Source organism: Rhipicephalus microplus, chromosome 9 (genome assembly GCF_043290135.1).
Source record: "Rhipicephalus microplus isolate Deutch F79 chromosome 9, USDA_Rmic, whole genome shotgun sequence".
NCBI classification, from domain to species: domain Eukaryota; kingdom Metazoa; phylum Arthropoda; class Arachnida; order Ixodida; family Ixodidae; genus Rhipicephalus; species Rhipicephalus microplus.
The window spans coordinates 16,999,757-17,024,688 of record NC_134708.1 but is presented as its reverse complement, the minus strand read 5'-3'; the positions used below and the strand labels follow the sequence as shown (position 1 = coordinate 17,024,688).

General features: G+C 41.8%; 1 protein-coding gene across 5 annotated transcripts in view; it reads right to left on the bottom strand.

Moving 5' to 3' along the window:
* Window positions 1–750: 750 nt before the first annotated feature.
* The window catches only part of LanB1 (laminin subunit beta-1), a 49,172-nt gene continuing 24,990 nt past the window's right edge, over window positions 751–24,932 (bottom strand). For all 5 annotated transcript variants that reach the window (XM_075873197.1, XM_075873200.1, XM_075873201.1 and 2 more), the window contains 19 exons: window positions 24,152–24,272; window positions 23,670–23,797; window positions 22,662–22,854; window positions 21,962–22,105; window positions 20,882–21,113; window positions 19,767–19,930; window positions 19,007–19,291; window positions 18,575–18,811; window positions 16,457–16,648; window positions 14,714–14,894; window positions 13,576–13,760; window positions 11,980–12,173; window positions 10,498–10,728; window positions 6,892–7,080; window positions 4,727–4,890; window positions 4,076–4,217; window positions 3,827–4,003; window positions 2,170–2,326; window positions 751–1,299 (listed from right to left, as the gene is read on the bottom strand). In XM_075873197.1, coding sequence (XP_075729312.1) covers window positions 1,160–1,299; window positions 2,170–2,326; window positions 3,827–4,003; window positions 4,076–4,217; window positions 4,727–4,890; window positions 6,892–7,080; window positions 10,498–10,728; window positions 11,980–12,173; window positions 13,576–13,760; window positions 14,714–14,894; window positions 16,457–16,648; window positions 18,575–18,811; window positions 19,007–19,291; window positions 19,767–19,930; window positions 20,882–21,113; window positions 21,962–22,105; window positions 22,662–22,854; window positions 23,670–23,797; window positions 24,152–24,272 — 3,456 coding nt within the window. In that variant the 3' untranslated portion in view covers window positions 751–1,159. The remainder of the gene's footprint in view (window positions 1,300–2,169; window positions 2,327–3,826; window positions 4,004–4,075; window positions 4,218–4,726; window positions 4,891–6,891; window positions 7,081–10,497; window positions 10,729–11,979; window positions 12,174–13,575; window positions 13,761–14,713; window positions 14,895–16,456; window positions 16,649–18,574; window positions 18,812–19,006; window positions 19,292–19,766; window positions 19,931–20,881; window positions 21,114–21,961; window positions 22,106–22,661; window positions 22,855–23,669; window positions 23,798–24,151; window positions 24,273–24,932) is intronic.

The window sequence follows — 24,932 nt, the reverse complement described above, 5'->3', positions numbered from 1 at the left end:
TTTTTACTTGTGACAGCTGATTTACTCAGTTAACTGGCAGTGAGTTAAAAAACAGCTGGGCTGTATCAATATGAAAGTTGAAGAAAATAAGTACATTTAAACAGCAATGTGCGCTAGTTTGACTTGTGATTGGCTTGGCATGAGTACAAAATTCTTGAGCACAAGAAAAAGGCAAGAGAGATACTTCATCACATTGCTAATTTACCACAAATATATTTTGTGCTAGAGCCACTTGATGACTACCATGATCAACTGTCTGGGCATCACAAGAATCTTCCCCGCAATTCAAGTGAATATAAAGCATGACAAACAGGTGCTCACACTGATTATGCAGCCCACCAAATAATCAAGTGGTCAAAGGAGCACAAGTTTTGCTGCTATTTTCTATGAATAAAGCAAGCTGAGGAAAGAAAAAGATATGCTGTCATTCATTTGGTCAGCCCTTCCACGATTCCAGCATTTCCTTGGTTCTGCACAATTTCTTTTGACAATGGGCAGCAGAGCTTTGAGACAGATCAAATTTCTTTTTGTCCTTTGCACTGCACTCCGAAAAAATCTGAGCTCACGCAAGACCAGTGTCTAGCGCTCAAGACATAATCAGTTCTTAACTGGTCTATTAGATGAGTTGACGCAACTGTTACAGTGATCCAAGCAGTCGGTACTCATGGTAAAAGCAAACAAGTACTGTTTGCTTGAATAACTACTATCGGTAGCAGAAAATGAGCATTTTTTAAAAGGGTGAGCCACACCTTCTGCACCTGAGAGGTAGCACATATTCCTTACAGAATGCGATACACACAACTGCAGTGTGGATCTGCACGCTTGAATCAGTAAAGAGGTATGATGTAATGCCTCTATAATTTATCGCACTTGCTTGTTTGAACGGTTACTACCGCCAAGTTAACGTGGCAATAATTTATTTCAGATCTACTGCATGAAACGCACACTACTCTTAAAGCTACATCTACGCGATTTTGCAAACTGCCGATTTTCCGTCACCACTGTTAATGGGGGCAAAAAAATGCTCACTTTCCGTCTGCATTTTTCTTTGGAAATCAAGTACTATGCTGCCTTGTGCTGAGCTTCAACAGAGCCAACCAGAGCACAACGCGTGACGTTGCACTTGGCGCCCCCAGGGAGGCTCGGCTACACAGGAGTATTAGTTCTGGCAGTCGCGATAATAAGTGGACCGCTGATCGATGCGCTGCAGATGATCCATCATCTCTTGGTTGAGCTGCTCCAGGATGCCGGAGTAGTCCTTGAGTCGCTGCTCGTTCTCATCAAATTCGTCCTCCATGCCTGGGCAAATGCAAAACAGAGAAAAAGAAAATAAACACTTGGAGGATGCTTCAACTTCACGTTCAAGAGCAGAATGCAAATCAGGCCTCATTCGCATTGCCTTCTCAATGGCTTCACTACTAGGTGAACACCTCAAACGTGCCGCAGCCAAAGAAATGCCAGTGTGCGTAAAATTGGTCATTTCAAACTACTTCAGAATCCTCTACTACAAGTACAGTTGCAAAGTGCTCACTCTGCCGTAATTCTTCCTTTTGCATATTGGCGAAGTACCCATTACACGTCCATAAGGCAACAAATACAGCTGCACAGCTACGCACTTTATTGATGCTGATTAATAATTAAGCCTGAGGGCATCGCATTGGGCTTTTAAAACATGTACCCACTCGTTGCGCCATGCGCATGCTTTGATGCCTGTTCTGCCATGCAATAGGTATTACACGAGTTAAAGAGTCTCCCCACACTATGTGACATTTGTATAAGTTTTTTTTTTCCAAAACTGGGTCGAGCATTGGCGTGGCTCTGTAGCTGAACACCTGCTTACCATGCAGAAGACCTGGGTTCGATTCCCACTCCAACTGGACATTTTAATTATTTTTTTACTTTTTGAATTTGCCTCGTACTTTCACTCAGAGGCAACACTCATTTTTTAAAACCACAGCCAATGATGCGAGAACAAAGCTGAAGCCGGAATTTCTGCAAAACAAGCTCTTTAACGCTATTGCAAAGATACGCTCAATGTGCCAGTGACGAGACACTAGCAAACAGCCTTTATACTAATACTGAGGTTATGTTTTCTTTTCGCTGCAAACTTGAAAAAAAAGAAAGAAACATAGACACACAAAAAAACTATCTCCCCAAAGTGATGCTGACCTTGCAGTTGCTGGGCCTTGGTGTTGACACCTTCCGCAAGCTTCCGGGCTCGTTCCCGTAGCTTCTCAGCCCTGTCTTTCATGTCTCCGCTAGCTGAAGACTTGTTGCCCAGGTCTAAAACAGCCCTGTTGTACTCGGCTTCCAAATCTTCAGCTTCCTATGCAAAGACACACAAGAGGCAGAAAGCTCTAGTGATCGGAGTGTGAAATTCATGGCTACATTGTCACGACAGTGACGTGTGTCGCGGCAGAGAGTTGTGCTTTAAGTCACAGCAGCTCTCTATCCACCATTATGACTAACTATCTTAGATTTCAAAGGAAACAGCTATTAGGTGATCAAGCATTATTTTCCAAGTCAAATAAATGAGCAGGCCTCGATAATGTTTTCTGTTTCGGGTTCACAAAGTGGTTCATGTTCATGTTCTCTTTATGCGAACTCAGAAAAAAAAAAAAAAATGGGACTGCGTGACCATACAGAGGCAAAGTGCTTATCACGATGAACACTTTGCTTCTGAACTTTTCTCACAAAAAATTGTCCATAAACATAGCTCATAATGGTAGCCTGTATCAAATAGTGTTTGTTGTTCTAGAAAGGAGACAAGGCACTTAAGCAATTATTTTTCATTTCTTAATCAACTTTGATGAAACTTGGTGCATTTGTGTGCTGATTTCATATATACAATCATTTTTCATGTATAAAGTGTAGTTCTTAAGATACAAATTATTTCATGTGCTTTTTGGGGAGCAATTTTTTTTTTCTAAACTGAGAAAATTACAAAGTACATTACCATATCACAATACTGTAGAATTAGAGCTGATTGTGGTGTGACAAAAAAGGTTGTTCTAAACCCATTAGAAGAAAAGTGATGGCATGTTGAACATTTGGCAGTAAAATCCTAGTTTGAAAGCTTGAAATTGACTCACTCACAAATGTTCATTGTACCGAAATTCTTGTTAAAATAGATTTAGAACATTCACCTTTGTTGCCCTCTGATTCCAAATTATTATAATTCCAGATTATCGTGATATGGTGATTTACTTTGTAGCTTTCTCAGTTTAGAAAAAGCTAGTGATTCCTAAAAGGCACATGAAATATTTAAAATTTTTAAAAGTACACTTTATACAAGAAAAATAACTGCATACTTGAAATCAGTATATAAAAAGTATATAAAAAACTCACCCAGTTTCATCAAAATCAATTAAAAAAATAAAAGCTTTTTTTTTAGGAGCAGTGTCTCCCCAAACACTGTTGAAAGTTGACCTCTCATGTTTCTTAGCTCGTGCATTATTCATGCTCTAAAAAAAAAAAAAGAAACATTATTTACTCACATGTTGATTTTTCAAAGCAAAAATAGTCATTGTTAAGTACCACAATGAATATCTACAAAAGAAGCAGTGTTTGTTCAGGGCTCGCTTGCTTGTTAGATACACACAAATAAGACAGACAACTATACTAAAAAAGCATAGAGAATGTCAATTCTTGTTTTATGTGACTAATTGTGACATAAATTGCATCACAATTAGGATACAACAGTTAGAGACAATGATTGACAACACTTAACATCCTCTATGCTTTTCCTGGCCTATTTTTCTGTTTTTATAAAGTAAATCCAGTAATTTAGCTCCACGATTGTGAAGTACAGTAAGCAAGGACATACAGCGTGTGCTTGTCCTGCCATACGCTCGGCCCCCTTTGCTTCGTTGTCCGCCTTGCGAGCATCCAGGTTGTTCTGGGTGTACTGCTTCTTGAGCTCGGCCAGTCGGTCTTGCAGTCCTCCCACCTGATCCAGCGACCGGTTGGCTACACCCTGTGCTTTGTAGGCAGCATCTTCAATCTGCAGTGAGCATAAGTCAAGTCACATGATACGATTCTCCAGCCCTGTCCGCAATGCGAGCAGGCACATTACCTGAGCAAGATCTTCCTCGGCCGTGTTGATGTGCTGTCGTGCCTGGTCAATAGCCTCCTTGGCCCTGCCTTGGGCTTCCGCGGCATCATCCAGGTTCTGCAAGACCTCCTTGGCAGTGTCCAAGATCTTGTTTGCCATTGTCCTGTGCAAGTAGCCAATCAAAAGAAGAAAAGTTAACGAGTGCCTTTCTCAATTTCTTTTCCCGCCTCATAAATAAAGGGTGTTAACCGTGTTTCTCGACAGAAAGCGAAACGTAATTGCATTTTTTTTTTACTTTGAGAAGTGGAAGCTCTTTATCAAGGTCATATTTCCATAGAAAGTTCACTTCCAATTAACCAAAACCAATAAGAGAGAACAATATTATTAGAGCAACTATAGGCTGCAGGCAAAGACTTATCTTCACGTCTCTATTGAGCTGGTGACCAAAGTACCAACAAAGCTAATGCCTAATGGAAAAGTTGAACTGTACTGTGGCGCCATTGCACTTGATAAAGAATGAATTCCAACTTTGGCAGCCTGCGCACTGTGCCCAGCTTTCAGATGCGTATTGTTTATGCTGATTGTGGATCTGATCATTATAGTCGTGCCTCGTGGCTATCTCAATACTGTCACCGGCTATCATGTCAAGAATTTTACACTTAGCAGACATACCTAGCACGATCTGCTTGTGCCTTGAGGTCTTTTGCAAGCCTGAGATCGTCCCCAGTTTCTCTCAAGATGGCATCGATGTCAGTCAGGCTGGCTATTGTGTCATTAATTTCCTTCGCCAGCTCTCGAATTTGTTCAGGCTTCAGCGAGATGGACAGACCGATACACTGCAATGAAAAGAGGGCATTGGCAAAGCATCAAGTGAGGGAATGAGCAATAATTTTAAAAGTTGAGCAGGAACATCCAGAAGATGACTGTTAAATAAAGTCAAGTGATAGGATCCTGGTAGAAATACATGCCGAGACGCACTGACGGGATACTGTAGTGATGGGAATGACTTCCACTCACGATGCACGCTGTCAACATTAGCTTTGATTCCAAAACCACTTGTGGCACAGTAATTTTTAGTTGGTGCAGATTTCCCATCACTGGATAACGAATAACTGTGGTCGTTATTGTTACTAGGCATTTTGATGCTGTGACACTGATTTATTATTTTTCCTGGTACCGTATTTACTCGCATAATTCTCGCACCCCCCTCATTGCTCAACAAAAATAAGATTTCTTTTTTCCTCGAGTAGTTATCGCACCCCCAAAAACTGCCGGAATAATGTCGTCTGCTCGTTCCAGCCACTGATGATGATAGCGTGCACCATCTGGCGTCATCTCTTAAGCATCAAACGTACTATTATTGCACTGAGATTCAATTCAATCCAAGCCAAGCCAAAGTGGCAAGTGCGCATTGTGGCATGTTTTGTATGTTGTGGCAGTAATCTTGCCACGTTATGGGGCGATACTGAAGCTATACAGCTGCTTTCAAGTTGAAAGTGATAGATCATGCACTAAACAACGAAAACAGGGCCGCCGGTAGGCCCTTCGGAGTCTACGAGTTTTGTGTTCGCTGCTGATGACGGCAACTGAAAGCCACCAAGACGCGTTGGGCCTGCCATGTGCCTGAAACTGGGATTGATGGTAAACATTATTTCTTCAGAAGGAAACTGCGGACAATTCTGTTAAATAGCCATCAGCCCAATAGTGACGTGTTACACTTAGCTTTTGAGGGATCCTGTTGAGCGATGAACGCTACCACTATGCCCACAACGCCCACAAACTTTGCGTATGGCATTCTAATTCTCGACTATTTGCTTCCACCTTTTGTGTCTCAAATAAAGCTTGCCTTGTGTTAAACCTGTGCTTTTATTTTTGAGGTAAGTTTATATTAGTACTTATCAAAGCTAGCTGTTTAGTTGCTGGTGTGAGATTCCCGATTTGCGGCCACTTCATTTTTTTTTCGCTCTGTACGTTTTCGTGAAAAGTTTTCCCCGCGTAATTCTCGCACCCTCAACTTTGCATCGGTTTTCCGCCAAATAAAAAGTGCGGGAATTACGCGAGCGAATGTGGTACATAATAGTAAGAGAATCGGACTAGAGCGCCAACGAAGAGCTCAAATTACACGTATAACTGCTTACACCATGCGCCATGTGCTCACAAAAACAATACATTAAACTGTGTAAAAACTGTATGAGATTGCAGGATGAAAAAAAAAAACAACTTTTAGTAGCATAAGCAACAAATCACAAGAGAACACCAACAGCGTACCTGGAGGTATGATTGCAAGCCTCGCTAGCTGCATAACAATCTGACCAAAGTGTTACTAAGACACTTACATACAAAACACAACGTAAAGAGGCTACCAAACGATACCAAAGGCTTTTCTACACCTTAGACTAGCACCGGTCACACGAACAAGTTAGTTGCAAAGCGAGCGGACGCAAAGGGACTGTTTTGGCTCAGTCACTCACTGCTCGATTTTTTCAGATGTGCGAGTGCTGTCGCAAACCTCTGAACCAGTCACATGCGCAGGAGCAGGAAGTCAGCTTACCTTACAGGGAAATGTCAATGCTAGCTATATGCAAGCGGACGAGAAATCTGCGGCGACGAGTATGAGTTAACAGGTAGGTGCAAATATCAGTTGCCTCAAGTCGCTTTTTGGTCACCAGTCACAAACAGTCGTGTGACTGGTTCAAGTCACAGATGTGAATGAGCCTTGACAGTCGTTTTCCAAGGTTGAATAAGACACTCATGTGAAGAATGGAATGCGTCGACTGGTGCAAATAAAATAAGCATATCAAGCATTAGTTGGTTATTGAAGAGTTTCTATTTCTTACCTCTTCAGCAAGGACTCGGATTTCAGCCGGCCTTGCTCCGACCTCGCTCAGGAACTTGTCGATGCGGTCAAGCAAGTCCTGCAGGTCATTGCCGACTTCTTCCGACTGGTTCTTTGCCAGCTGGGAGCGTTGGAAAGCCTTCTTTGCTTCTTCGAGGGCCCGCTGTGATTCCTTTTCAGCTGAACCAACCTGCGCATGTGATGAGCAGCAACATGAAGGCGCAATGAATAGACGCACTTAAAAGTGCTGCACTGCTCTTTAAACTTAGTTTTTCACTTTTTCGATAGATTTCGATTAAACTTGCCAAGCTTGCGGATATTTTTATGCTAAGATCAGGCCCACAATTATTTTTTATGCACTTTTGAGAATATCAAATGTTTTACGTGCTTTTCAGGAGCAAGATTTTTCACTAAAATGAGAAAGTTGCAGAGTAAACTAGCATATCAGGATAATCTGAAATAAGAACTGAATACAATATAACAAAGACAGATGTTGTAAACACATTTGAAAAAAATTATAACTTAAGCATTACATCTAAGTTGATGTCAAGCTAGAATATCACTCATGAATGCTAACTATATAGTAACATTTTTTTTTTTCAAAATGGTTTTGAATATTCAATCTTATTGTCTTCCATACAGCGCTCAATACAAATTATTCTTGTATGCCAATTCACTTTGTGACTTTCTCAGTTCAAGAAAAAATCTTAGCTCCCGAAAAGCGCATGAAATGTCAGATATTTTAACAACTACACATTGCACTAAGAAAATAATTGCATATTTGAAACCAGTATACAAATCAGCATAATCTCAGTAAGTTTCATCAACATCAATCAAGAATTGAAAAAAAAAATTTAAAGTGGAGTGTCCCTCCTTAAAACTCTTATTTCAAAGTTACTGAACTTTTTTGTTTTCATCTAAGATACACGCCTTGAATAGTTACAATTAAAATGATATTGCTTTAGCGCAGCTTGGTTCCAGCGTGAAGAAAAGATGCTATACAGTCAGGAAGGGGAAAAAAGAGACGAGAATTGCGCTCACATTGTGTTCTGTTTTTATCAATAAAGCAATATCATTTTATCGTGCAACAACTTGCCCAGTCAGCAGTACTTGTATTTAGAATCACTTTAACAAGACTACGCGCTCAACCTTGTTGGCACTGGTATCTACGGGCAACAGCAGTTCTGTGGCAAGATAGTGGGTTTGGTAGTGAGCACAGAATGCTTCAGAAGGTTTGTTAGCTGAGCAAGTTGGTAATTCACTGCCATGCGACGAATAGTGCGCAACAAACTAAACATGTCAGCACAGTGTACGGCTTTCTTCTATTGTATTCAGAATATTTAGCACTGTTCAGCACCAGAAAAGGTGTGGAATGCTGATGTCTGTGCGTGGCTGACATATGATGGCACATTGCACGAACTTGTACATTACAGAGTTTGTATCCTTTTATGTAAACAAGAACATAGAAAAAAAGGGTAAATATAACGGCTCATTTTATTTATTAGACCCAATATTAATGAGAAATGACAATTATGGCAAGGAAAGTATAGGGGATGATATTAGTAGTAACCATAATGTAACTGTGAAGAAAGAAAAGTGGACGAAAAGGCAACTTGCCGTGGGCACGAACCGATCCTGCGGCCTTTCAATAACCCGTCCGATGCTCTACCAATTGAGCCACCATTGCGGCTATCCCTCCGTACACTTTATGGGGTATGTATTTGCATTTTAACTGTAAGAGCGTGAGTAAGCGCCGCCTGTTGCCATTGCGGCGAGTGTGTAACACTAATTTGTTGCCTTTTGGCCTCACGTATCACGTGGTATTATTTACGAGCTGGCAGACGACCAATAATCCCTCGCATGCCACACAAAGGCATTAAGTCTGCCAGAACGAGACCCTCGCTTTGAATGAAGAAAGGAAGGTATAAAAACATGTCCTCTTGAGTAATGAATGTGCCGTAATGTCTTCTCGTATGAATGGCCTTATCGGTTTACAGCAACATTGATGCAATGAAAAAGGTTCAGTGCACCACTCAAGTTATGGTGTCTGGCTTGATGATTTTTAAGGACGACACAGCAATGCCCTTAACAAGAAGGTTTTTTGTTTTTGCTCGCTCAATACGGCATATTTTATCGCTTTACGATCTGAATGCGGCCATATCTTAGGTTCTGCTAAGTGAATTGCAATAAATCTTTTTTTTTGTCAAAAGGTGCAATCATAGATAGCAAGAGGCCTAAAGTATGAACATATACCATTGCAGGAATTATTCATAACTGATAGTTTGCCTTAGGTGCCAACCTTGGTTTCCACGTACTGAAGTTCAGCACGCTGTAACTTTTGCAAAATTGGGTGTAAAACATCTATTCTTGTAACATTGCACCCTGTAATCGTGCTGGATCATTTTGATGACCTATTTTTCTTCGAAACTTTCAGAATTTTTGAACAAATGCTCCTCCCATCTAGTCCCCATTGAGGCTAGTTGAGAACATGAACTATCAGTAGTCTCAGAACTGCCTAATAGGAGAGAAAAGAAAAAAAAAAACAGCCCATTTGAAATCAGCTTGTGCTTGCTAGATCAGAATACTGAAGATAAATAAAAAAAAGGTCGTTCTCAAGTGGGGTGGCGAGTCGAAAAATGCATTTTTTTTTCGAAAATTAGGTCATTCTCATTTTTATTTGCTTTCACAAGTTTAGTATCTCTACTTTCATGACAAAAAGCTGAATATTGTAATTAAACTCAAAGTAGGTTAGAACCAGCCTTTAAAGAGCACAAGGTGGCAACTAAGAAACTAAACGGGCTCGTTGTCCAGAGTCTCCTAAAAATTGCTACCTGACTGCTTGCTATTGTACTTTGCATGAGGCCTTCACTAAAGCCACATGCTCAATATAACTACGATTGCCAAGCTCTCATGATGGAAGAATTCATCTCAAAAAGATACCTTTCCAGCTTAAGGGAGATTTCACTTATGCATTTAAAATGTTTTTTTTTTCTAGATTTTTTTGGGGGGCAACTTTATGAGTTTGGACATCATTTTTTTTTTGTACTTCTAATAGCCCGATCGAGATCAACTTTTGCCCACATATTCCTTGACACGTAAAGGGTGCAAGTATGTCCTTCAAAACTTGATATTGCATCTATAATTATTGCAAACCTAAAATATGCAATTAGTATGGAAGAAGATTCTAGTTATTCTCACACTACACTTTTTCTTTACCATCAAAATGTTTTATACATTATTTGCATTCTACAGTTAATTTGGAGCAATATGAGCCATTAATAGCTCAGAACCCTAAAAGTTTAGTGGCATAAAAAGTTTGCCCAAAATAAACTATACTTTCCACATTGTCGTGGCACAAAACAATAACTGTGCAACTTACCATCAATCTAATTACATATTTGATATCAGCATAAAAGCCCATATATACAGCACAAATTTAATTGTGCTGGGCTACAGATTAATACAACTTTTTTCCCAATTTGCATCTTCCCTTAATGACTGCCCACTCGTTGTGAACACCAAATTTAGTTCTGGGAAGAGAACTGTGGTGTTGACTGAACATCCTTCTCTTCTTTTCTCAACACAAAAACATGGGGACGGCACTCACTGAATTGAAGAGATCTCGAGCTTCCGCCTCTTTCTTTCCGAGAATCTGATTGGCATCGACAGCCATCGCGAGTGTGTTGTTGGCGCGGGTGAGGGCGCCTTCCTCGCAACCCAGTCCACCGCAGTGGTTACAGCCAGCACCTCCGCAGAGTGCGTCACAGCGATCGACGGTTCCTCGTCGGTAGCACACGAGCTCGTTGACATCCGATATTTGGTCTTCCAAGTCGGCTACCTACAATGACACGCAAGTAAGTTACATTGAGCAGCTTTGCACCCGTTTGAGTACACAACTTGTTTTTGCTAGCAGTGTTGCCTAGCAGCTAAGAAAGAGCAAAGTATATCGAGGTTTGGATGAACTGAACTTTCAGTGCAATAAACCTCTTTTCATTTGAGTTCATTTTGCAGGATACTCTTGGGTATGAGTACTTTGCTGAAGGCACTACAGTGAAACCTCGGTGATACGATCTCAGCTCGTACGAACTTCGGGGTGATAAGAATTTTTCTTTGGTCCCGGGCAAGACCCATTGGCCTGCAATACAATGAAGTACGGTTGTTGCGAAGCGATTTTTCCCCGTGTCGTTTGATACGAACGTAAGTTACCGTGCAGCAACGAAGAGGTGATGTCCGCGCTGTCGTGGAAAAGGTGACGAGCACGCGCGGGTCCGAACGCGGGCATGCAAGCAGCGCCGCCAACTCGTCAGAATCACGGTGACAGTTGTCAGAGAAAACCTCGAGTGACGCGTCGTAGCCGTAAGAAAGGGCAGCAGCTATAAAATTGTTTGGCCATCATCTTTCATGTGCAAGGCGCTACTTACATCCTTTGGGCCGCAGTCATCTGATGTGTTGTGATAAAGCGTATAAAAAATGCGCAGGGGCCAATAGCTGTCGCAGGTCACAACACACTTGGCTCATTAATAACACACGAAAGCAGGAGTGTTATATTTAGAAGTGCAAGTGTGATCGTTGATGTCTAAAAACTTTGTTGGAAACTATTCAGAGCTGTTTGTTACATTGCTGCGGCCCTGAGAAACAATAAGTGAAAACGTACACCAGCTTTTTTTTGTTGCATGCTAATTTTCTTCATTTTCTGGTGATACGAATATTTTCGATTACCCCGCGAGGTTTGTATCACCGAGGTTTCACTGTACAATGTTCAACTAGTTGTTCAACGTGCCGCTTTCCTTAAGTCCTCTCAAAAATATTTTCGTTTGCTCAAAATAAATGTAACAGAAAACGAAATTGCGCTATAAATTTAGCCTAAAATACAGTTCTATTCATGTGAAAACAGGGCACAAATAAATTCAGCACAAAAGGAGATTTATTTAAATTTAATCAGAATTAATTGCTATGAAATGCAAGTCAATATATCATGCCCTTATTTTTGTTGCAAAAGAATATCGAATGCCTTGAGACAGAATGCTGAGTGAAAGGCTAAAGAGAGGACAGTGTCATCAGTGTAAGCAAACACACATAGACAGCTCACCTCTTGTTGCAGCTTGCGTAGGGCATTCTCATTCTCCTGGTAAGTGCGATTGTATTGACTGGCGGTGTCCTGCAGTTTTCGCTCAAGGTAACGACGTGCTGCCTGTGACTTCCCGATGTCGTCTTGTGCTCCTCGGACTCGACCTTCAGCCATTTGGGACCTTTTCTGGGCTTCCCTCGTGATGTTTAATGCACCTGCAGAGAAGTGTTGCGAAAGCAGCCATGTCACCAACACGTGCAACCTTCTGCGTCAGCAGTTTATGCAGATTCCAAGAAAGTTGTGGCTTTCGTACATGGCTCTTGTCTCATTTTTCGCAAAGGCAGTTAATGACTATGCACATATCCCATACAATCATCTGGTTCCTATGTAAAGGACAATTCTACAAGACAAAACGCAGAGAGAGGGAAAAAATGCAGGCAGTTTGCACTAAATTGTGCCCCAAAAAACCTGACACAGCGAAGTGCGGGCCCAGTGCAGCTTGTACTCCCCATCGACTGAGAGGTCTAGCTTCAACACACGCAACTTCCATCTCAGTCTCCATTACTCTTTCTCACTTTTTCTGTGCTACCTTTTATTCTCTCTCTCCTCTTTCTCTCCCTTTTTCTCACCATTGCATCTCTCTTCCTCATGTTCACTTCTCTTTCCCACCTGCTTGCTACACAATACTATAAAGGGCTAACATATGCTCTGCTGGCATATGGTATGCCATGTGCTAGCACCATGTGAGTGTTTAGGACGCTTGGCTTCAGATAGAGGGCATGCAGGTTTTATTCCCACATCATGAAAAATTCTTTCGCCGGCAAGAACTCTTCTCTTTATTTATATATTTCTTAGTCTTTATCTCTCTATTTCTTTCCTCTCTCCCTGTACTCGTTTTAAAAATGATTACAGGCCACGTCATAGCGGTGAGAAGTGGTGAGATTTGCCCAAATTCTGTGGCATATACCTGTTCATGATAATGATGGTTTTTGAGCAAGGTTGCACACTCCAAGCTAGAACAGCTTCACTATTAAAGCATGAACGTCAGTGCTGAGTGCCAACTGAGAGCTTTAATTCCGAAATGCATGCCATATGCTGACATCTTTCACACAACGTGCATCAGACGAACCAACAGCGTGGGATCACATTGTCCATATGACACGCACGATCCAGATGCAATACAGACAAATACAGCCCAGGATACACCATTGACTAAAAAGTTAGATGATACCACAACTCACATACAGATCCCCATGCAGGAGTGAAAGTTTCGTGGGGACAGCTTCTGACTAGCACACTAGCACCTTTCATTCTCCTTGCCTCCTCCATTCCATTCCCTTCCTACAGTTACCCTTCTCCCGCCTGTAACATTTGCAACTATTTCACAGCAGACTTAAACAAATATATAGAAAATCACGACAGTAATGCGATTTGACTGACTAGCCTCACCTTTCAAAAAATTTAGGGTAGTTCTTTCTTTTTGTTATGTCTTGTCGCGCCGCTTTTAGCTCTGGAGCTAACTGGTCTGTTCAGTTAGCTCCAGTGGGAGAACACACCCTACTGGTCTGTTCTCCCACTTTTTGGAAGTTCGTGTATCGTCATTGAAGTCGAACTCACCTTCTACGTTGGCCTCCTGCAAAGCTGTGGTGTTCTCGCGCAATTCCTTAGCCTTTCTCCCAAGTTCCTGAGCCTGCTCGTGAAGACTTGCAAGCATCAGGTTGGTGGCGAAGGAGCGCTGCGTCACGTTGCCCGAGCGGTCTCCGATTTCCTCAAGCTGCATTTGGCTTTCAGTCAAGTTGCGCCTGCAGACAGCAATAGCGTTATGCAGTCAAAAGCAAGAAAGTGACATATATAATCAATGGTGGTATTAAGAGCATCTAAGCAGACAAATACAAAAGACATATTACACAAACAAGCGCTCGTTTGTGTGATCTGTCTCTTGTATCTTGCTTGCTCACACACTCTTAATACCATCATAGATCAGTATAAACCCACCCTAATTTCTGTGCTTCTAAATATACAAACAAGTTATTTGGGACCATTCACATTCTTGCCCACGATATAAGATGCTTTCATGACAAGCGTGAGCTGCAAGCATGAGTCTGTGGCAACCCGATCCTTCTGTCACAGCCACAATTGTAACGATCTGTCACACTCGCTGTGAATCAGATTATTTCTACGTGGCATGCAGTAAAAAATAAAATGGTGCTAACACGGAAAAAAAAAAGGAAAATGATGTTGACGTGAGTACCCTCTTGCAATTGAAATTTCATTGGGATATACCACCAATTTATAGACACCTGCAAATGCAAAATAAAAACAAAACGCTCATACGTGAATATGACAAAAATCAAGAATGCAGTGAAAAGGCAACATTACTCATGAAACACTGCCGATGAACATGCTGCCTATGATGACCGATGAATGCAATGATGTTTCGCATCATGTAACATTAACGATTCCTGGCTACACGTGCTCTTTTATGAAAGACACCTCTTCTGGTCTTGGGTCGTACGGTTTCTGCATTTTTATGTACATTCTGAATAGACTCCAATAGAAAATGAAGACAGCTACAGCCATTTGAAACACCCGAGCGATGGCTGATGTCAAAAAGGTAAGTGCTACTGGATGGAGCACTTATGCAAATTCTCTGTGTGGGAGGCACAGCCATAGCTGTGGGCGAAGCTGTCAATTTCTTTTAGGCGGTAACTAAGTGTAGGCTCAGGTCTGGCGTACACAGCCAACGGCGACTGACCGAATCTCTTCGATGAGAGACTGACGGTCTAGAAGGTCGAGACCGGTGATGTTGGCCCCGTTCAGGATTTCCTCCACTTCGTGTAGCTTCTCCTCCATCTCTTGGAACTCGCGTGTGTAAACACCGGTGGTACCCTGCTGCTTGATTTGCCGAGCCGAGTTGATCATGTTATGGGTCTCCTCTGTCAGACAAAACAAGAAAAAAAAAAAGTGAGGGGGGGAGGGCTAGAGTAAGGCAGTGTAATATGAAGTTATAATCTTGCATGCAGGGCAATGCTCTTTCTTTTTTTCTTTTTAACTTTGTTCTTCCTACATTTCACAGAGAAATACATGAAAAAGTTTCATTGCAATGCTTGACCACTGCTAACCAAGAGTGAAGAGCCACCAGAGAGAAAGAGATGAAGTTCAAGTAATGATGTGTTCAAGAAAATATTGTACTAGTATTTTGATTACGCACTCATTAATATGTTTTACTGAACCCAGATATCAAATTTCAACTTGTAAAGATGAGTACTTGCCATTTTTTGCAGTAGTTATGTAAACCTATTAGCTACAAATTTTATATGTACACATTTGTCAAAATTAGCAACATCCATGCAACTGCAGCTGAATTACTTCTCAGCATCCATTCTGCGATTGAGCCATGTAATCTAATCTGACTAATAACAAAGCTAACATTTGTACATCATTTAACAAAGATTTGTCTTGAAGGTAAGCACCCCAACTTGTCAAGCAATGTTCACTACAAAACATGTCTGCATTATTATCAGGAGGTCAAGTTTATCCTGCTAATGTTGCATTAGGTGGGGGGGGCACTCGTGGGAGGAACTGAATCTATTTGCTCCACTTTCTCATAAATAGACTGAAATAAAGTTTCTATGCCTTCATTCACTTCATTTAGTGCATGCATTCAGATGCGTAGCCAGAATTACTTTGGGGGGGGGGGGGAGGGGAGGCAGATCCTTTTTGGCGAGGGCACCCCCTTGAAATGCAAATTTTTTACTCTCTATGCAAAAAAAATTTCGGGGGGGGGGAATGAGCACAGGAACACATGAGAAAATTCAAAGCTAGTAGGAAGTTAGCCACTAGATATTGCACACTAATCTGTGATGATTCAATATGAACAAAAAAAAAGCTAAGCTAAAAAGTCTAGTTTTATTTTTACATAGAAGCTGCATATAGGACTTGCAGAGTCTTTTGCGTGTGTTTTTTTTTTCTTTAGGGAAGCAACACAGCGAGAATCAAATGTCGGCAAAAGAACAGCTAGCAATGCAAACCTCCACAAAAACTGTGAAATGACCACATAACCCTGCTTTCCAGGCCTTCAACGAGCTGCCGTTAGAGCACCTCGAGCAGGTTATAGAAATGTGTGCAAAACACATTAACAAGTGTTCAGATATCAGTGCACCCGCAAAAATCTGTTCACTGTTGAAATGAACACTTACATGCTGGGCACGTCTCAATTTCGCTCTCTTGCAGAACCACAGAGGCTTGGATTTCCGTAAGGGGGTCGCCACTTCTGGCTCTTTTAGACAGACTAGTGCCGTGCACGAACAATGTTTTCACATCCACTAGCAATGAAGGTTAGCAATATGAAAGGTCTCGTTTGAGTGTTCCCTCTAACAGCGGACCGTACTGCACGTACATGCAACTCGCACGTCCAGAAAATGTGTGGGTTGCTCAAATCGGTATACGTATATCCATGAAAAAGCTTCCCCCCACTGCCCCTTCCTCCCCACCGTACCTCGGAGCTCCTGAATGATGCGGTCCCAGTTGTCAAAGCACTCCCCGCAGGAGTCGCAGTATGGCGCCCGTCCCGTGAAGCCACGGGCACACTGCTCGCAGCGCTCCCCAGCCACGCCAGGAATGCAGACACAGCTGCCGTTGTTGCGGTGGCACTGGCTCGTGGCTGCTCCAGGTACGTTGCACTCGCATTCTGTTCGCACGTGCAAAGAAAGAAGAATGCTGCATCTTTCTCTCACGGGCATTACACAGCTGTAGGTAGTACGAACACTCATCAGAAGTTTTTTACGGAGCACAAATAACGGTAGCATACCTGCCAACCTGGTGACTAAATCATGCACAGAGTATCATCAGACATATTGGTGCTGATATCTCTGTGAAATCTTGATATCCATCATAAGTTTTCGCTTTGTTTTATAATTAAAGATGCCAATAATGCAAATGTGAAATATGCATTTGGTATGCTTGATTATATTGTTAAAAAGATAATGTTAACACCTAGATTTTAGGTAGTTCTCGGCACTCGGTTCATGTGTCGCAAAGTGATTCATATTGGGATACTCTGCCAAGCAAAAAATGGTGCATGAATAGCCACACACTGTGTTACACATCATCTTGGAACTCATAAACCATTACAACTAGAATAAAACTAATTAATGTTAATAAATCAGCATCATAAATGCTACTTATAAATTAATTCAAAGGCCTAGGTTGAAAAATACATAAAAAAATATCTTCAAGTAGTACCTCCACTAAACGGCAAGCTGCAACACCTTCGTACAATCACAGCAGCATGTGTTTATTTTAGCTTAAAGGGGCAGACTGGTCTTTAAAACCAAAAAGTGACAAAAAAATTCATTTTTTAAAATTGATATATTTGGTTTCTGCAAGTATTTTTCTATCTCTGTGCAAATTTTCACACACCAGGAAGTGGTAATTTTTTTGTAATGTTATTCTAACTGTCCAGGTTTTTGGTGCTGTTAACATGCAGAAGCTGGAAAAAAAAGGGGGAACCGACTTCAAGGCTTCTTCATAATTTGCCGAGACTTTTGCTAGAAGTTCTGCTATGACTTTATGAGTTCTTTTATGAACATTGCAAAACATGTGCACCATGATTGCTGCTTTTTGAAGAAGCTATGTGTTTGCAGTTTTTTTTTCATTTTTTCTCAAAAAATTATTTTATGACTGCTCAATTTGAGGCCTCAATATCTTTGCAGCTAGGACAGGTACAATAATAAATATTTTTGCAATGGAAACCTGTATGAGTGTAGAATGCAAGTACTGGAGGATAATCCAGAGCAGGAGCCTTTTCAATTAATTACTCCTCAAAATTGTAATAAAATTCCAACTGCTTTTGAAAATGAATAGTTCATTTTCCTGTAAAATAAGCAAGAAAGGCTCAAATGCAAAAGACTCTTGCATACTTTCAATCTATAGTCATTAGTCTATGTTGGCATATCTTAAATATCAGATTTAATTAAGCACTTCTTTTTCTATGGTGGCCTTAAACAATAGAGGGTGAACTTAAGTTATATCAGGAACAGGATGAGTTACAGGAAAACTAATTAAATATTTGAAATCAGAAGAAAAAACTGCATAATTCTGTGTAGTTTGATTAAGTTCACTGAAGAAATAAACAAAAAAATGTCTAAGACTAGTCTGCCCCCTCAATTATGTTGAAGTCATGCTGTGATGGTTAAAAAGACTGCTCATTAAACAACACGACCTGTAACGAGTGTTTCTCTATATTACTTGGTTGCACATGCAAATAAACCTTTTTTTTCACTGTTGCACATAGTGTTTCAACGTGTGCCATGCAGAGCTCTAATTGCCCGTAAGGCACATGTGAAGTGATACGTAGTTTTTGTGTCACATGTTTTTCTCTTCAAGTTCTCTTTGATGACAAAGTATAAGCCTGTTGTGTGGATAAATGTAGTGGATGCAATGGCATTACATGAGTGAACAAGGGTCGCGCGCATAGCAGAAAGAGAAATGGCTCAGGTCAGTTGCAGCTACATCACTAGCATCACTATTTTGAAGACTGCATTTGAAAACCTGTCCAATGTTAGACATCACAATTTAACTACGTTAATGAGACAAACAATGACCGCACACTCACGATAGCAGCGTACACGCGGGTCGCCCCAGTGATTGTCCTGGCACTGATTGCACTGCCGTCCACCATGACCCGGCTTGCACGGACACTGGCCATCAAACTCGTTGCACTTCAGGTCGTAAGAACCGAGCGGGTCACAGCCGCAAGCCTCGCAACCTTCTCCGCTGGCAATCTTCCAGTAGTTTGGAGCGCAGCGATCACAGGCGATGCCCTCCACATTGGGCAGGCATGGGCACTGGCCTATATGAAAACGTGGAAAGCATTACTGAAGAAGTAACAACAACAACGAAAAAAAAAGGAAGTCATGCCACATCTTCAAAGGTGGCAGGGCAGACAAAACATAAAGTGGGAAGCTTTCTCAAGTTTTTATGCACAGTAATATGACGAACGAATAAATGAATGAAATGTCCGAGTGACATTCGGTCTTGTACCCACCAGTCACAGGGTCACAGTATCCTTGGTTGGGGTCCAGGCCAAGAAGGTTGCACACACATTCGTAACACTGCTGGAGCGAGGCGTTTCCAAAGTGACCCGGCTTGCAGCGTTCGCAGTGGGGTCCCTCCGTGTTGTACAGACACCGCAGACAGACGCCCGTGCGCGAGTCACAGTTGCCCGGCTGGGTCTCATCGACGTTGCCGCTGCACTCGCATCGGCGACACGAGCCTCCAGGAACGTTTGGTTCGCCGTAATAGTTGTTCGCACACCGGTCGCACCTCTCGCCTGCACGACAAGGAAGAAATTTATTAGAAAATTTGCAGTTAAATTACTGTAACTAGCAGGAGCAAAGAATGCGACTGCAGAGGCGTAGTGATGCAGGCTAGTTGGTATATGTTCAGTTTTGCGAGTTTGCAATAAAATGCAATAGAATGTTGGGAGTGCGAGATTGCATATGTGCAATAACCCGGTGAATGAATCTTCTGAAAGACTCAATATGGCTCCTTGCACAGAATATATGTTGCACGGTATGACAGCCAGGGACATTTATATCTGCTGATAATAAAACACGCACTCACATATTCATGAAAAACCGTTAAATCATGTTCAGAACTTTGTGAAAGCATTCAAACTTGGCTATCTGAACTGAAAGAAGTGAAGTATAGGTGACCTTTAATGTACATGCAATGTCACCATTTAATGTACATGCAATGTCACCAGGGCTTATATTACATACGAAAAAAATGAATTGTGAACTTGCCTACATATCCTTGAGCGCAGTGACAGATAACGTTGCCAGTGCGCTGGTCTAGGTCGCAGCTGGTAGCATGGTTGATACCACTGTCCGCAGTGCCCGGGCATGGACATGGGCGGCAAGGGATGTCCACTCCGTAGCGAGGGTCTCCGTAGAAGCCAACCTCGCACCTGCGTCAATTTGCTGGCTTGATGATTTAAAAAACTACTAAATAGTAAATGTTCAATAGACACGTAGACAAAATGCCATATTGGGTCCAAGAGCCCATTTGTTAAACATAATTTTCTCTTCAAAACTACCGATAGAAAAACAGTTTGGAAATGGTATTATGCACAATTATGTTACAGCTGAAAAGCTCAATCTTTAAGCAGATTTATCACAAAAATAAACTGTACACTTTAGTATTGAAGTCCTAATCCACAAGATACAAATTGAAGAAGCATATTGTTAAGCAATTCTGCCATGGTTTCTCTATACTGGCTGTTTTTATTAACAGATTCACAAGCTAGCCCTGCATGATGCATTGCGAACATGTAATTAATTGTTTTAATCAATTACATTTTTAGCAGTTTTATAGTCACCTGATTACCCTTTTCGCTGGCGAACGCTTTATTCAATAATGGTTGCGGTAATGTGCTACATGTAATGAGTAATTCAATTTGTGAGAAGCCGCAACAGACAATGCAGCTTTTGAGCACTTCCATTTCATGAGAACCAGAGTATAACGTCCGCAGTAATGATATGAAGCAACGCCATGGTTGTGCCTGTTCATACAGGCAGACCTGGGTGTTTAGTACTCTTTCATTTGTCTTAACAATGTAGACAGACTAACTGAACTGCTAACTAACTAACTAACTAACTGAGAGCCTCCGCTGAGCACTACCAACTGTTAAAGCACTGTGCTTTATAAAGGAATCATAACCAGAACAAAAACAAGTGAACATAAATGTCCTTCCCACTTCTGCCATACAAATTCACATTGATTATTTTACTTGTTTACATAGCACTAGGAACTTCACTAAAACCGTGTCCAATTCCATTGCAACAAACTTGAGAATCATACAATGAAGCTTTCCTCAGACTTCCAGCACATGCAACATTTTTTTTTCCCCAGCTCCCACCTGTCGCAGTGGGGTCCTGACGTGAAGTCTCGGCACTGGATGCAGTGACCGGTCCTCGAGTCACACGTGTCCGCGTGACCGTTGCAGTCGCAGCGCTGGCAGTTGGGGTAGTTCCAGTAGCCGGGCTGGCACTCGTCGCACTGTCGGCCGTACGTGTTGGGCCGGCATTTGCACTGGCCGGTCTGGGCATCGCAGAAGTTGTCCAGGGAACCGATTCCATTGCAGTCACACGCTGAAAGTGAACACTTGTTGAGTCCCCTTTCAATCAAGGGATGGGCGAACAGTAATTTTGAGGGTTGAAGTGAATTCGAAGCGAATAGTAATTTCGATAGTATAATTTTGAATAAAGCAGCTCGAATAATGCATGGTTCATATTATAAAAACTTAGCATTTAATCACGACCCAAATAACTAGCGCAGTATTTTTAAGAATTGGAACTGTTCATGTGCAAATGCCACTTTTTTAGTTCAAAATTGATGGAGACAAATTAGAATCGTGGCAGCATCTTAATTGAAATTGGGTGCAAGCTTTAAGCGGTAAAATATGTTATATCCTAAAATCTGCTATACCTAGCACATATAAGCCTATATTAACTGCTTTTAAAGTTCAAAAAAGAATTAATTGAGGAGAAGGAAATATGTACATGTAACCTTCAAATGTGCTTTCGTGGCAGTGTGAGTTTTTTCTGGTTAGGTGTTTTTATGGCACAGAGGCCCTGCACTGCAGAGAACAACCTTTTGACATGCAATCAAATATACGCCCATTCATTCGTTTTGAACACTTTGAAACTGAAAATAATTAAAACTTGTGTTGAAGTGGATCTGAATATTCCCCTGTGCCTGGTTTTAAGTGTAATATTTTGCTAAAGCTTCTGGCTTTATGAATACATATTGCAGGTGAGGCTAGTCTGCGAACAAATGCCATCTTGGTGAATTGAAACAGCAGTATGCAATTACAGTGAATGTTTTAAATGCTCTAGCAATGCAGACACAAGGTCTTTTCCTGTGGGTCTTGCAGCTTCACACGTATATACCCAGGTGAAACAGGTAGAAATTTTGTAACAGAAACAAAAGCACTCACGCCTGCAGCCTCCAGGTCCGAAACCGTAGGTTCCTGGTGCACAGCGGTCGCAGCTGCGGCCCACCACATTGGTCTTGCACTGGCACTGACCGCCCAGCGTGTTGCACACGCTGCTGTGAGAACCCTGTGGGTCACACCTGCAGTCTGCAAGTGTAAAGCAGCTGTGAGAAACCAAGAGAGGAAACAAAAAGTCTGCCCTGCTAGCAAAGGACCGCTTGAGATCTGACCAGACAAGTGCAAGCAGGTTCATGGATCTATTCAATGTAGACATCTGCTCAGGAATAAAGTAATTGAACAGGCAAAAATGGCCGACTTCCGCTAAGCTAACGCATTCACAACACCTTCAAGATTCACAACTAGTCACTAGTTTAAAGATTCAATTGATTGTCAGAGCAATCATGCATGGGAGCACCACAGCACAGACATGAGTGTAGGGTTCACTTGTTCAAACAAATTTGTACAGCGAATTTCGCTATATCTGGGTTCGTCGAGTGTACCAACAAAGTTGGCCACCTCTTTTTGCTATCAGATTCATACCAATGCCTTCACGAAAGCAAAACCAGTAAGTATAGTCACAGCCCTCCAGCGCTCGTCAGAGCTTTGCATTTGGCTCAATACGCAAGCGATTTCAGCATGACGAGAGCCTACATCAAGAATAGACTAACACTTCATTTCATTGCACAAACGTATCATTTCTCGCCTTGAGCTCCTTGGAAAACGTAGAAGCCGATGCTGTAGAGGTACTTCTTGCAGATTTCTGGGAGGGTGCCCCCTCTTCGAACGGCATAGAACGCCTGCCCGCACCGGAAACGTTCGAATTCCTCCCTCCTGTACTCGTTTGCCGGCGTTCCGTGGAAGAATGGGATGGCGTTTATGTCGGGCATGAGCACCATCTGTGAGAAGGCAGGTCACGCTCTATCAAAGGTGCCAGCTACGACCTTAAACTTCACATTGCTGTAGGTATAGTGACAAGACAGCACTGGCTAGCACAGCATATTTATTGGCTGGCCTCTGGACTTATCCGATCCAATAAAATTGGTGTTGTAAAGAGGAGAATAAGGTGCTGTGTTATTCTTTGGTCAGATAAATTCACAAAGATTTCTAACTTGTCTACTAAAATGAGCAAGCAACGTGTCGAGAGAAGACTTGTTTTAGATTAAGGCAGGCATAGCATGCACATGCCGTACCCATGACCCCCCTTTTCTTTCCCATTGTGTGGCTTTATTATGCAATAAGAACAGTGCTAAAAACACAAGGACCAAGAAGGACACGACAGAGACACTTGGTTCTTGTTTATTTTAAGCACTGTTGTGTTTGCACAATGAATTACCACCAACTAGCCCAAGTACCTCTTTTAGTATTGTGAACTTTGATGCAATTCTGCCAATTTATTAGCCTTCTCCAAGCTGAACTATAGCTATATTATCCTGCTCATATTAATTAATTATGAATTATTGTACAAAACCAAAACTTGTCTGCCTGTGCCTTTTTTTTTTTTTACAATGCAACAAATTGACTGGACACAAGTTCCCATTAGGGGCTGACTGGTTTCAGAGAACTACCAGGTCATTTTTAGCTGCATGCAAGTGCCCGAAGAATATTCCAACACATGGGAATACGACATTTAGGCCTTTTAGCTGCCTGGTTATGAGTGCTGAATTTCTAATCATCACAGCTCTCCCCAATTCAGCACACTCGTTAGACTCACCGAATCGATTAAGATTGATGCCGAAGGTGTGTCCACCTCGCGGTCGTATTGCTTGAATGTGACTCGCACTTTGTAGTGTCTACCCTTCTCCAGGCAGACAGGTGGGGCAACGACAACGTACCGGTCACCTAAGTCGAGCAATGTGGAGATAATTGAACAAATGAAATTAACGACTGATGGGAACTGTCAAGATTATTAAAACTTATTAATTTGAAAAAAAGTAATCGTTCATGTCAGCCATCCAATTTTGTAAGTCACGAACATCAGAAATTGTGCAACAATCATAGAAGTTTATTTGAATAAAGCATATTATTAGTTATATCAATAATTAATAGTATACAGGTTGCAGAAAGGCAATTAAGATGCATGTAACTATAGATTACTATACTAAGGCTGGTTCACAATGAGCACAATTTATATGCATAGCAGTCACAAGATTCACGGTGATTGAGATCTAAACAAAAGGAAAGAAAAAGACTTGCCAGGGGAAAACCTGATCACTTGACGGTCATCCTGAGGAATGGCGTTGGCGCAGGGCCCATTCGGGTCAACCGGTCCCGGTCTGTCCACTGTCACAATAGCCTCTTCCCAGCCTTGAGCAAGCTGAAAGTGAAGCCATTGCACATTTCATTTCAAGCTTCGTTCAGCTAGAAAGACTGGTGCACACAATCTATGGTGCACACAATCTATGGTGTGTGCTGTTGAAAATGATGCATGCTATTCTTTACTTCAAGATTTTGTGTATCAATGTCTCATATGCAGGCATTTTCCTAACAGAAAAGTCTTACATCTCAACAGCTATGAAACGTCTTACAATGTGACAGAGCTTTAACACACAACAGTGACAGGGATTTTTTCAAGCGAAGCTTGCCATGAGCTGCAGATTTCGGAGGCAGCAGCGGTGACATTGTACGTGAAAAACACGGTGACAGCAGGTTCACCGAAATGTGGCCCTCGAAATTGTGTCCGTCACATTTGTACACCCTGTTTGCCAATAACTGATGCTCTCTCGGTTGCAAGCTTGTCGGCGATCAGCCATTTCCGATACGGCAATCTGAGCACTTGTTGTTTCACGTTGCCATGCTTTGTTATTGCCTGGGTATGAAAGCATGACCATCATTGTTGCCTGTAGCAATTAAAGTGTTGCACTGCTAAGCGTGTTGGTGAAGGTCCGAGCATGGAGGAAGAAAAAAGTGAGGAGGGAGCACTGCACAATGCGATACCAAGAAAGAAAAGTACTGGTGGGTTGCACATGCACATTAC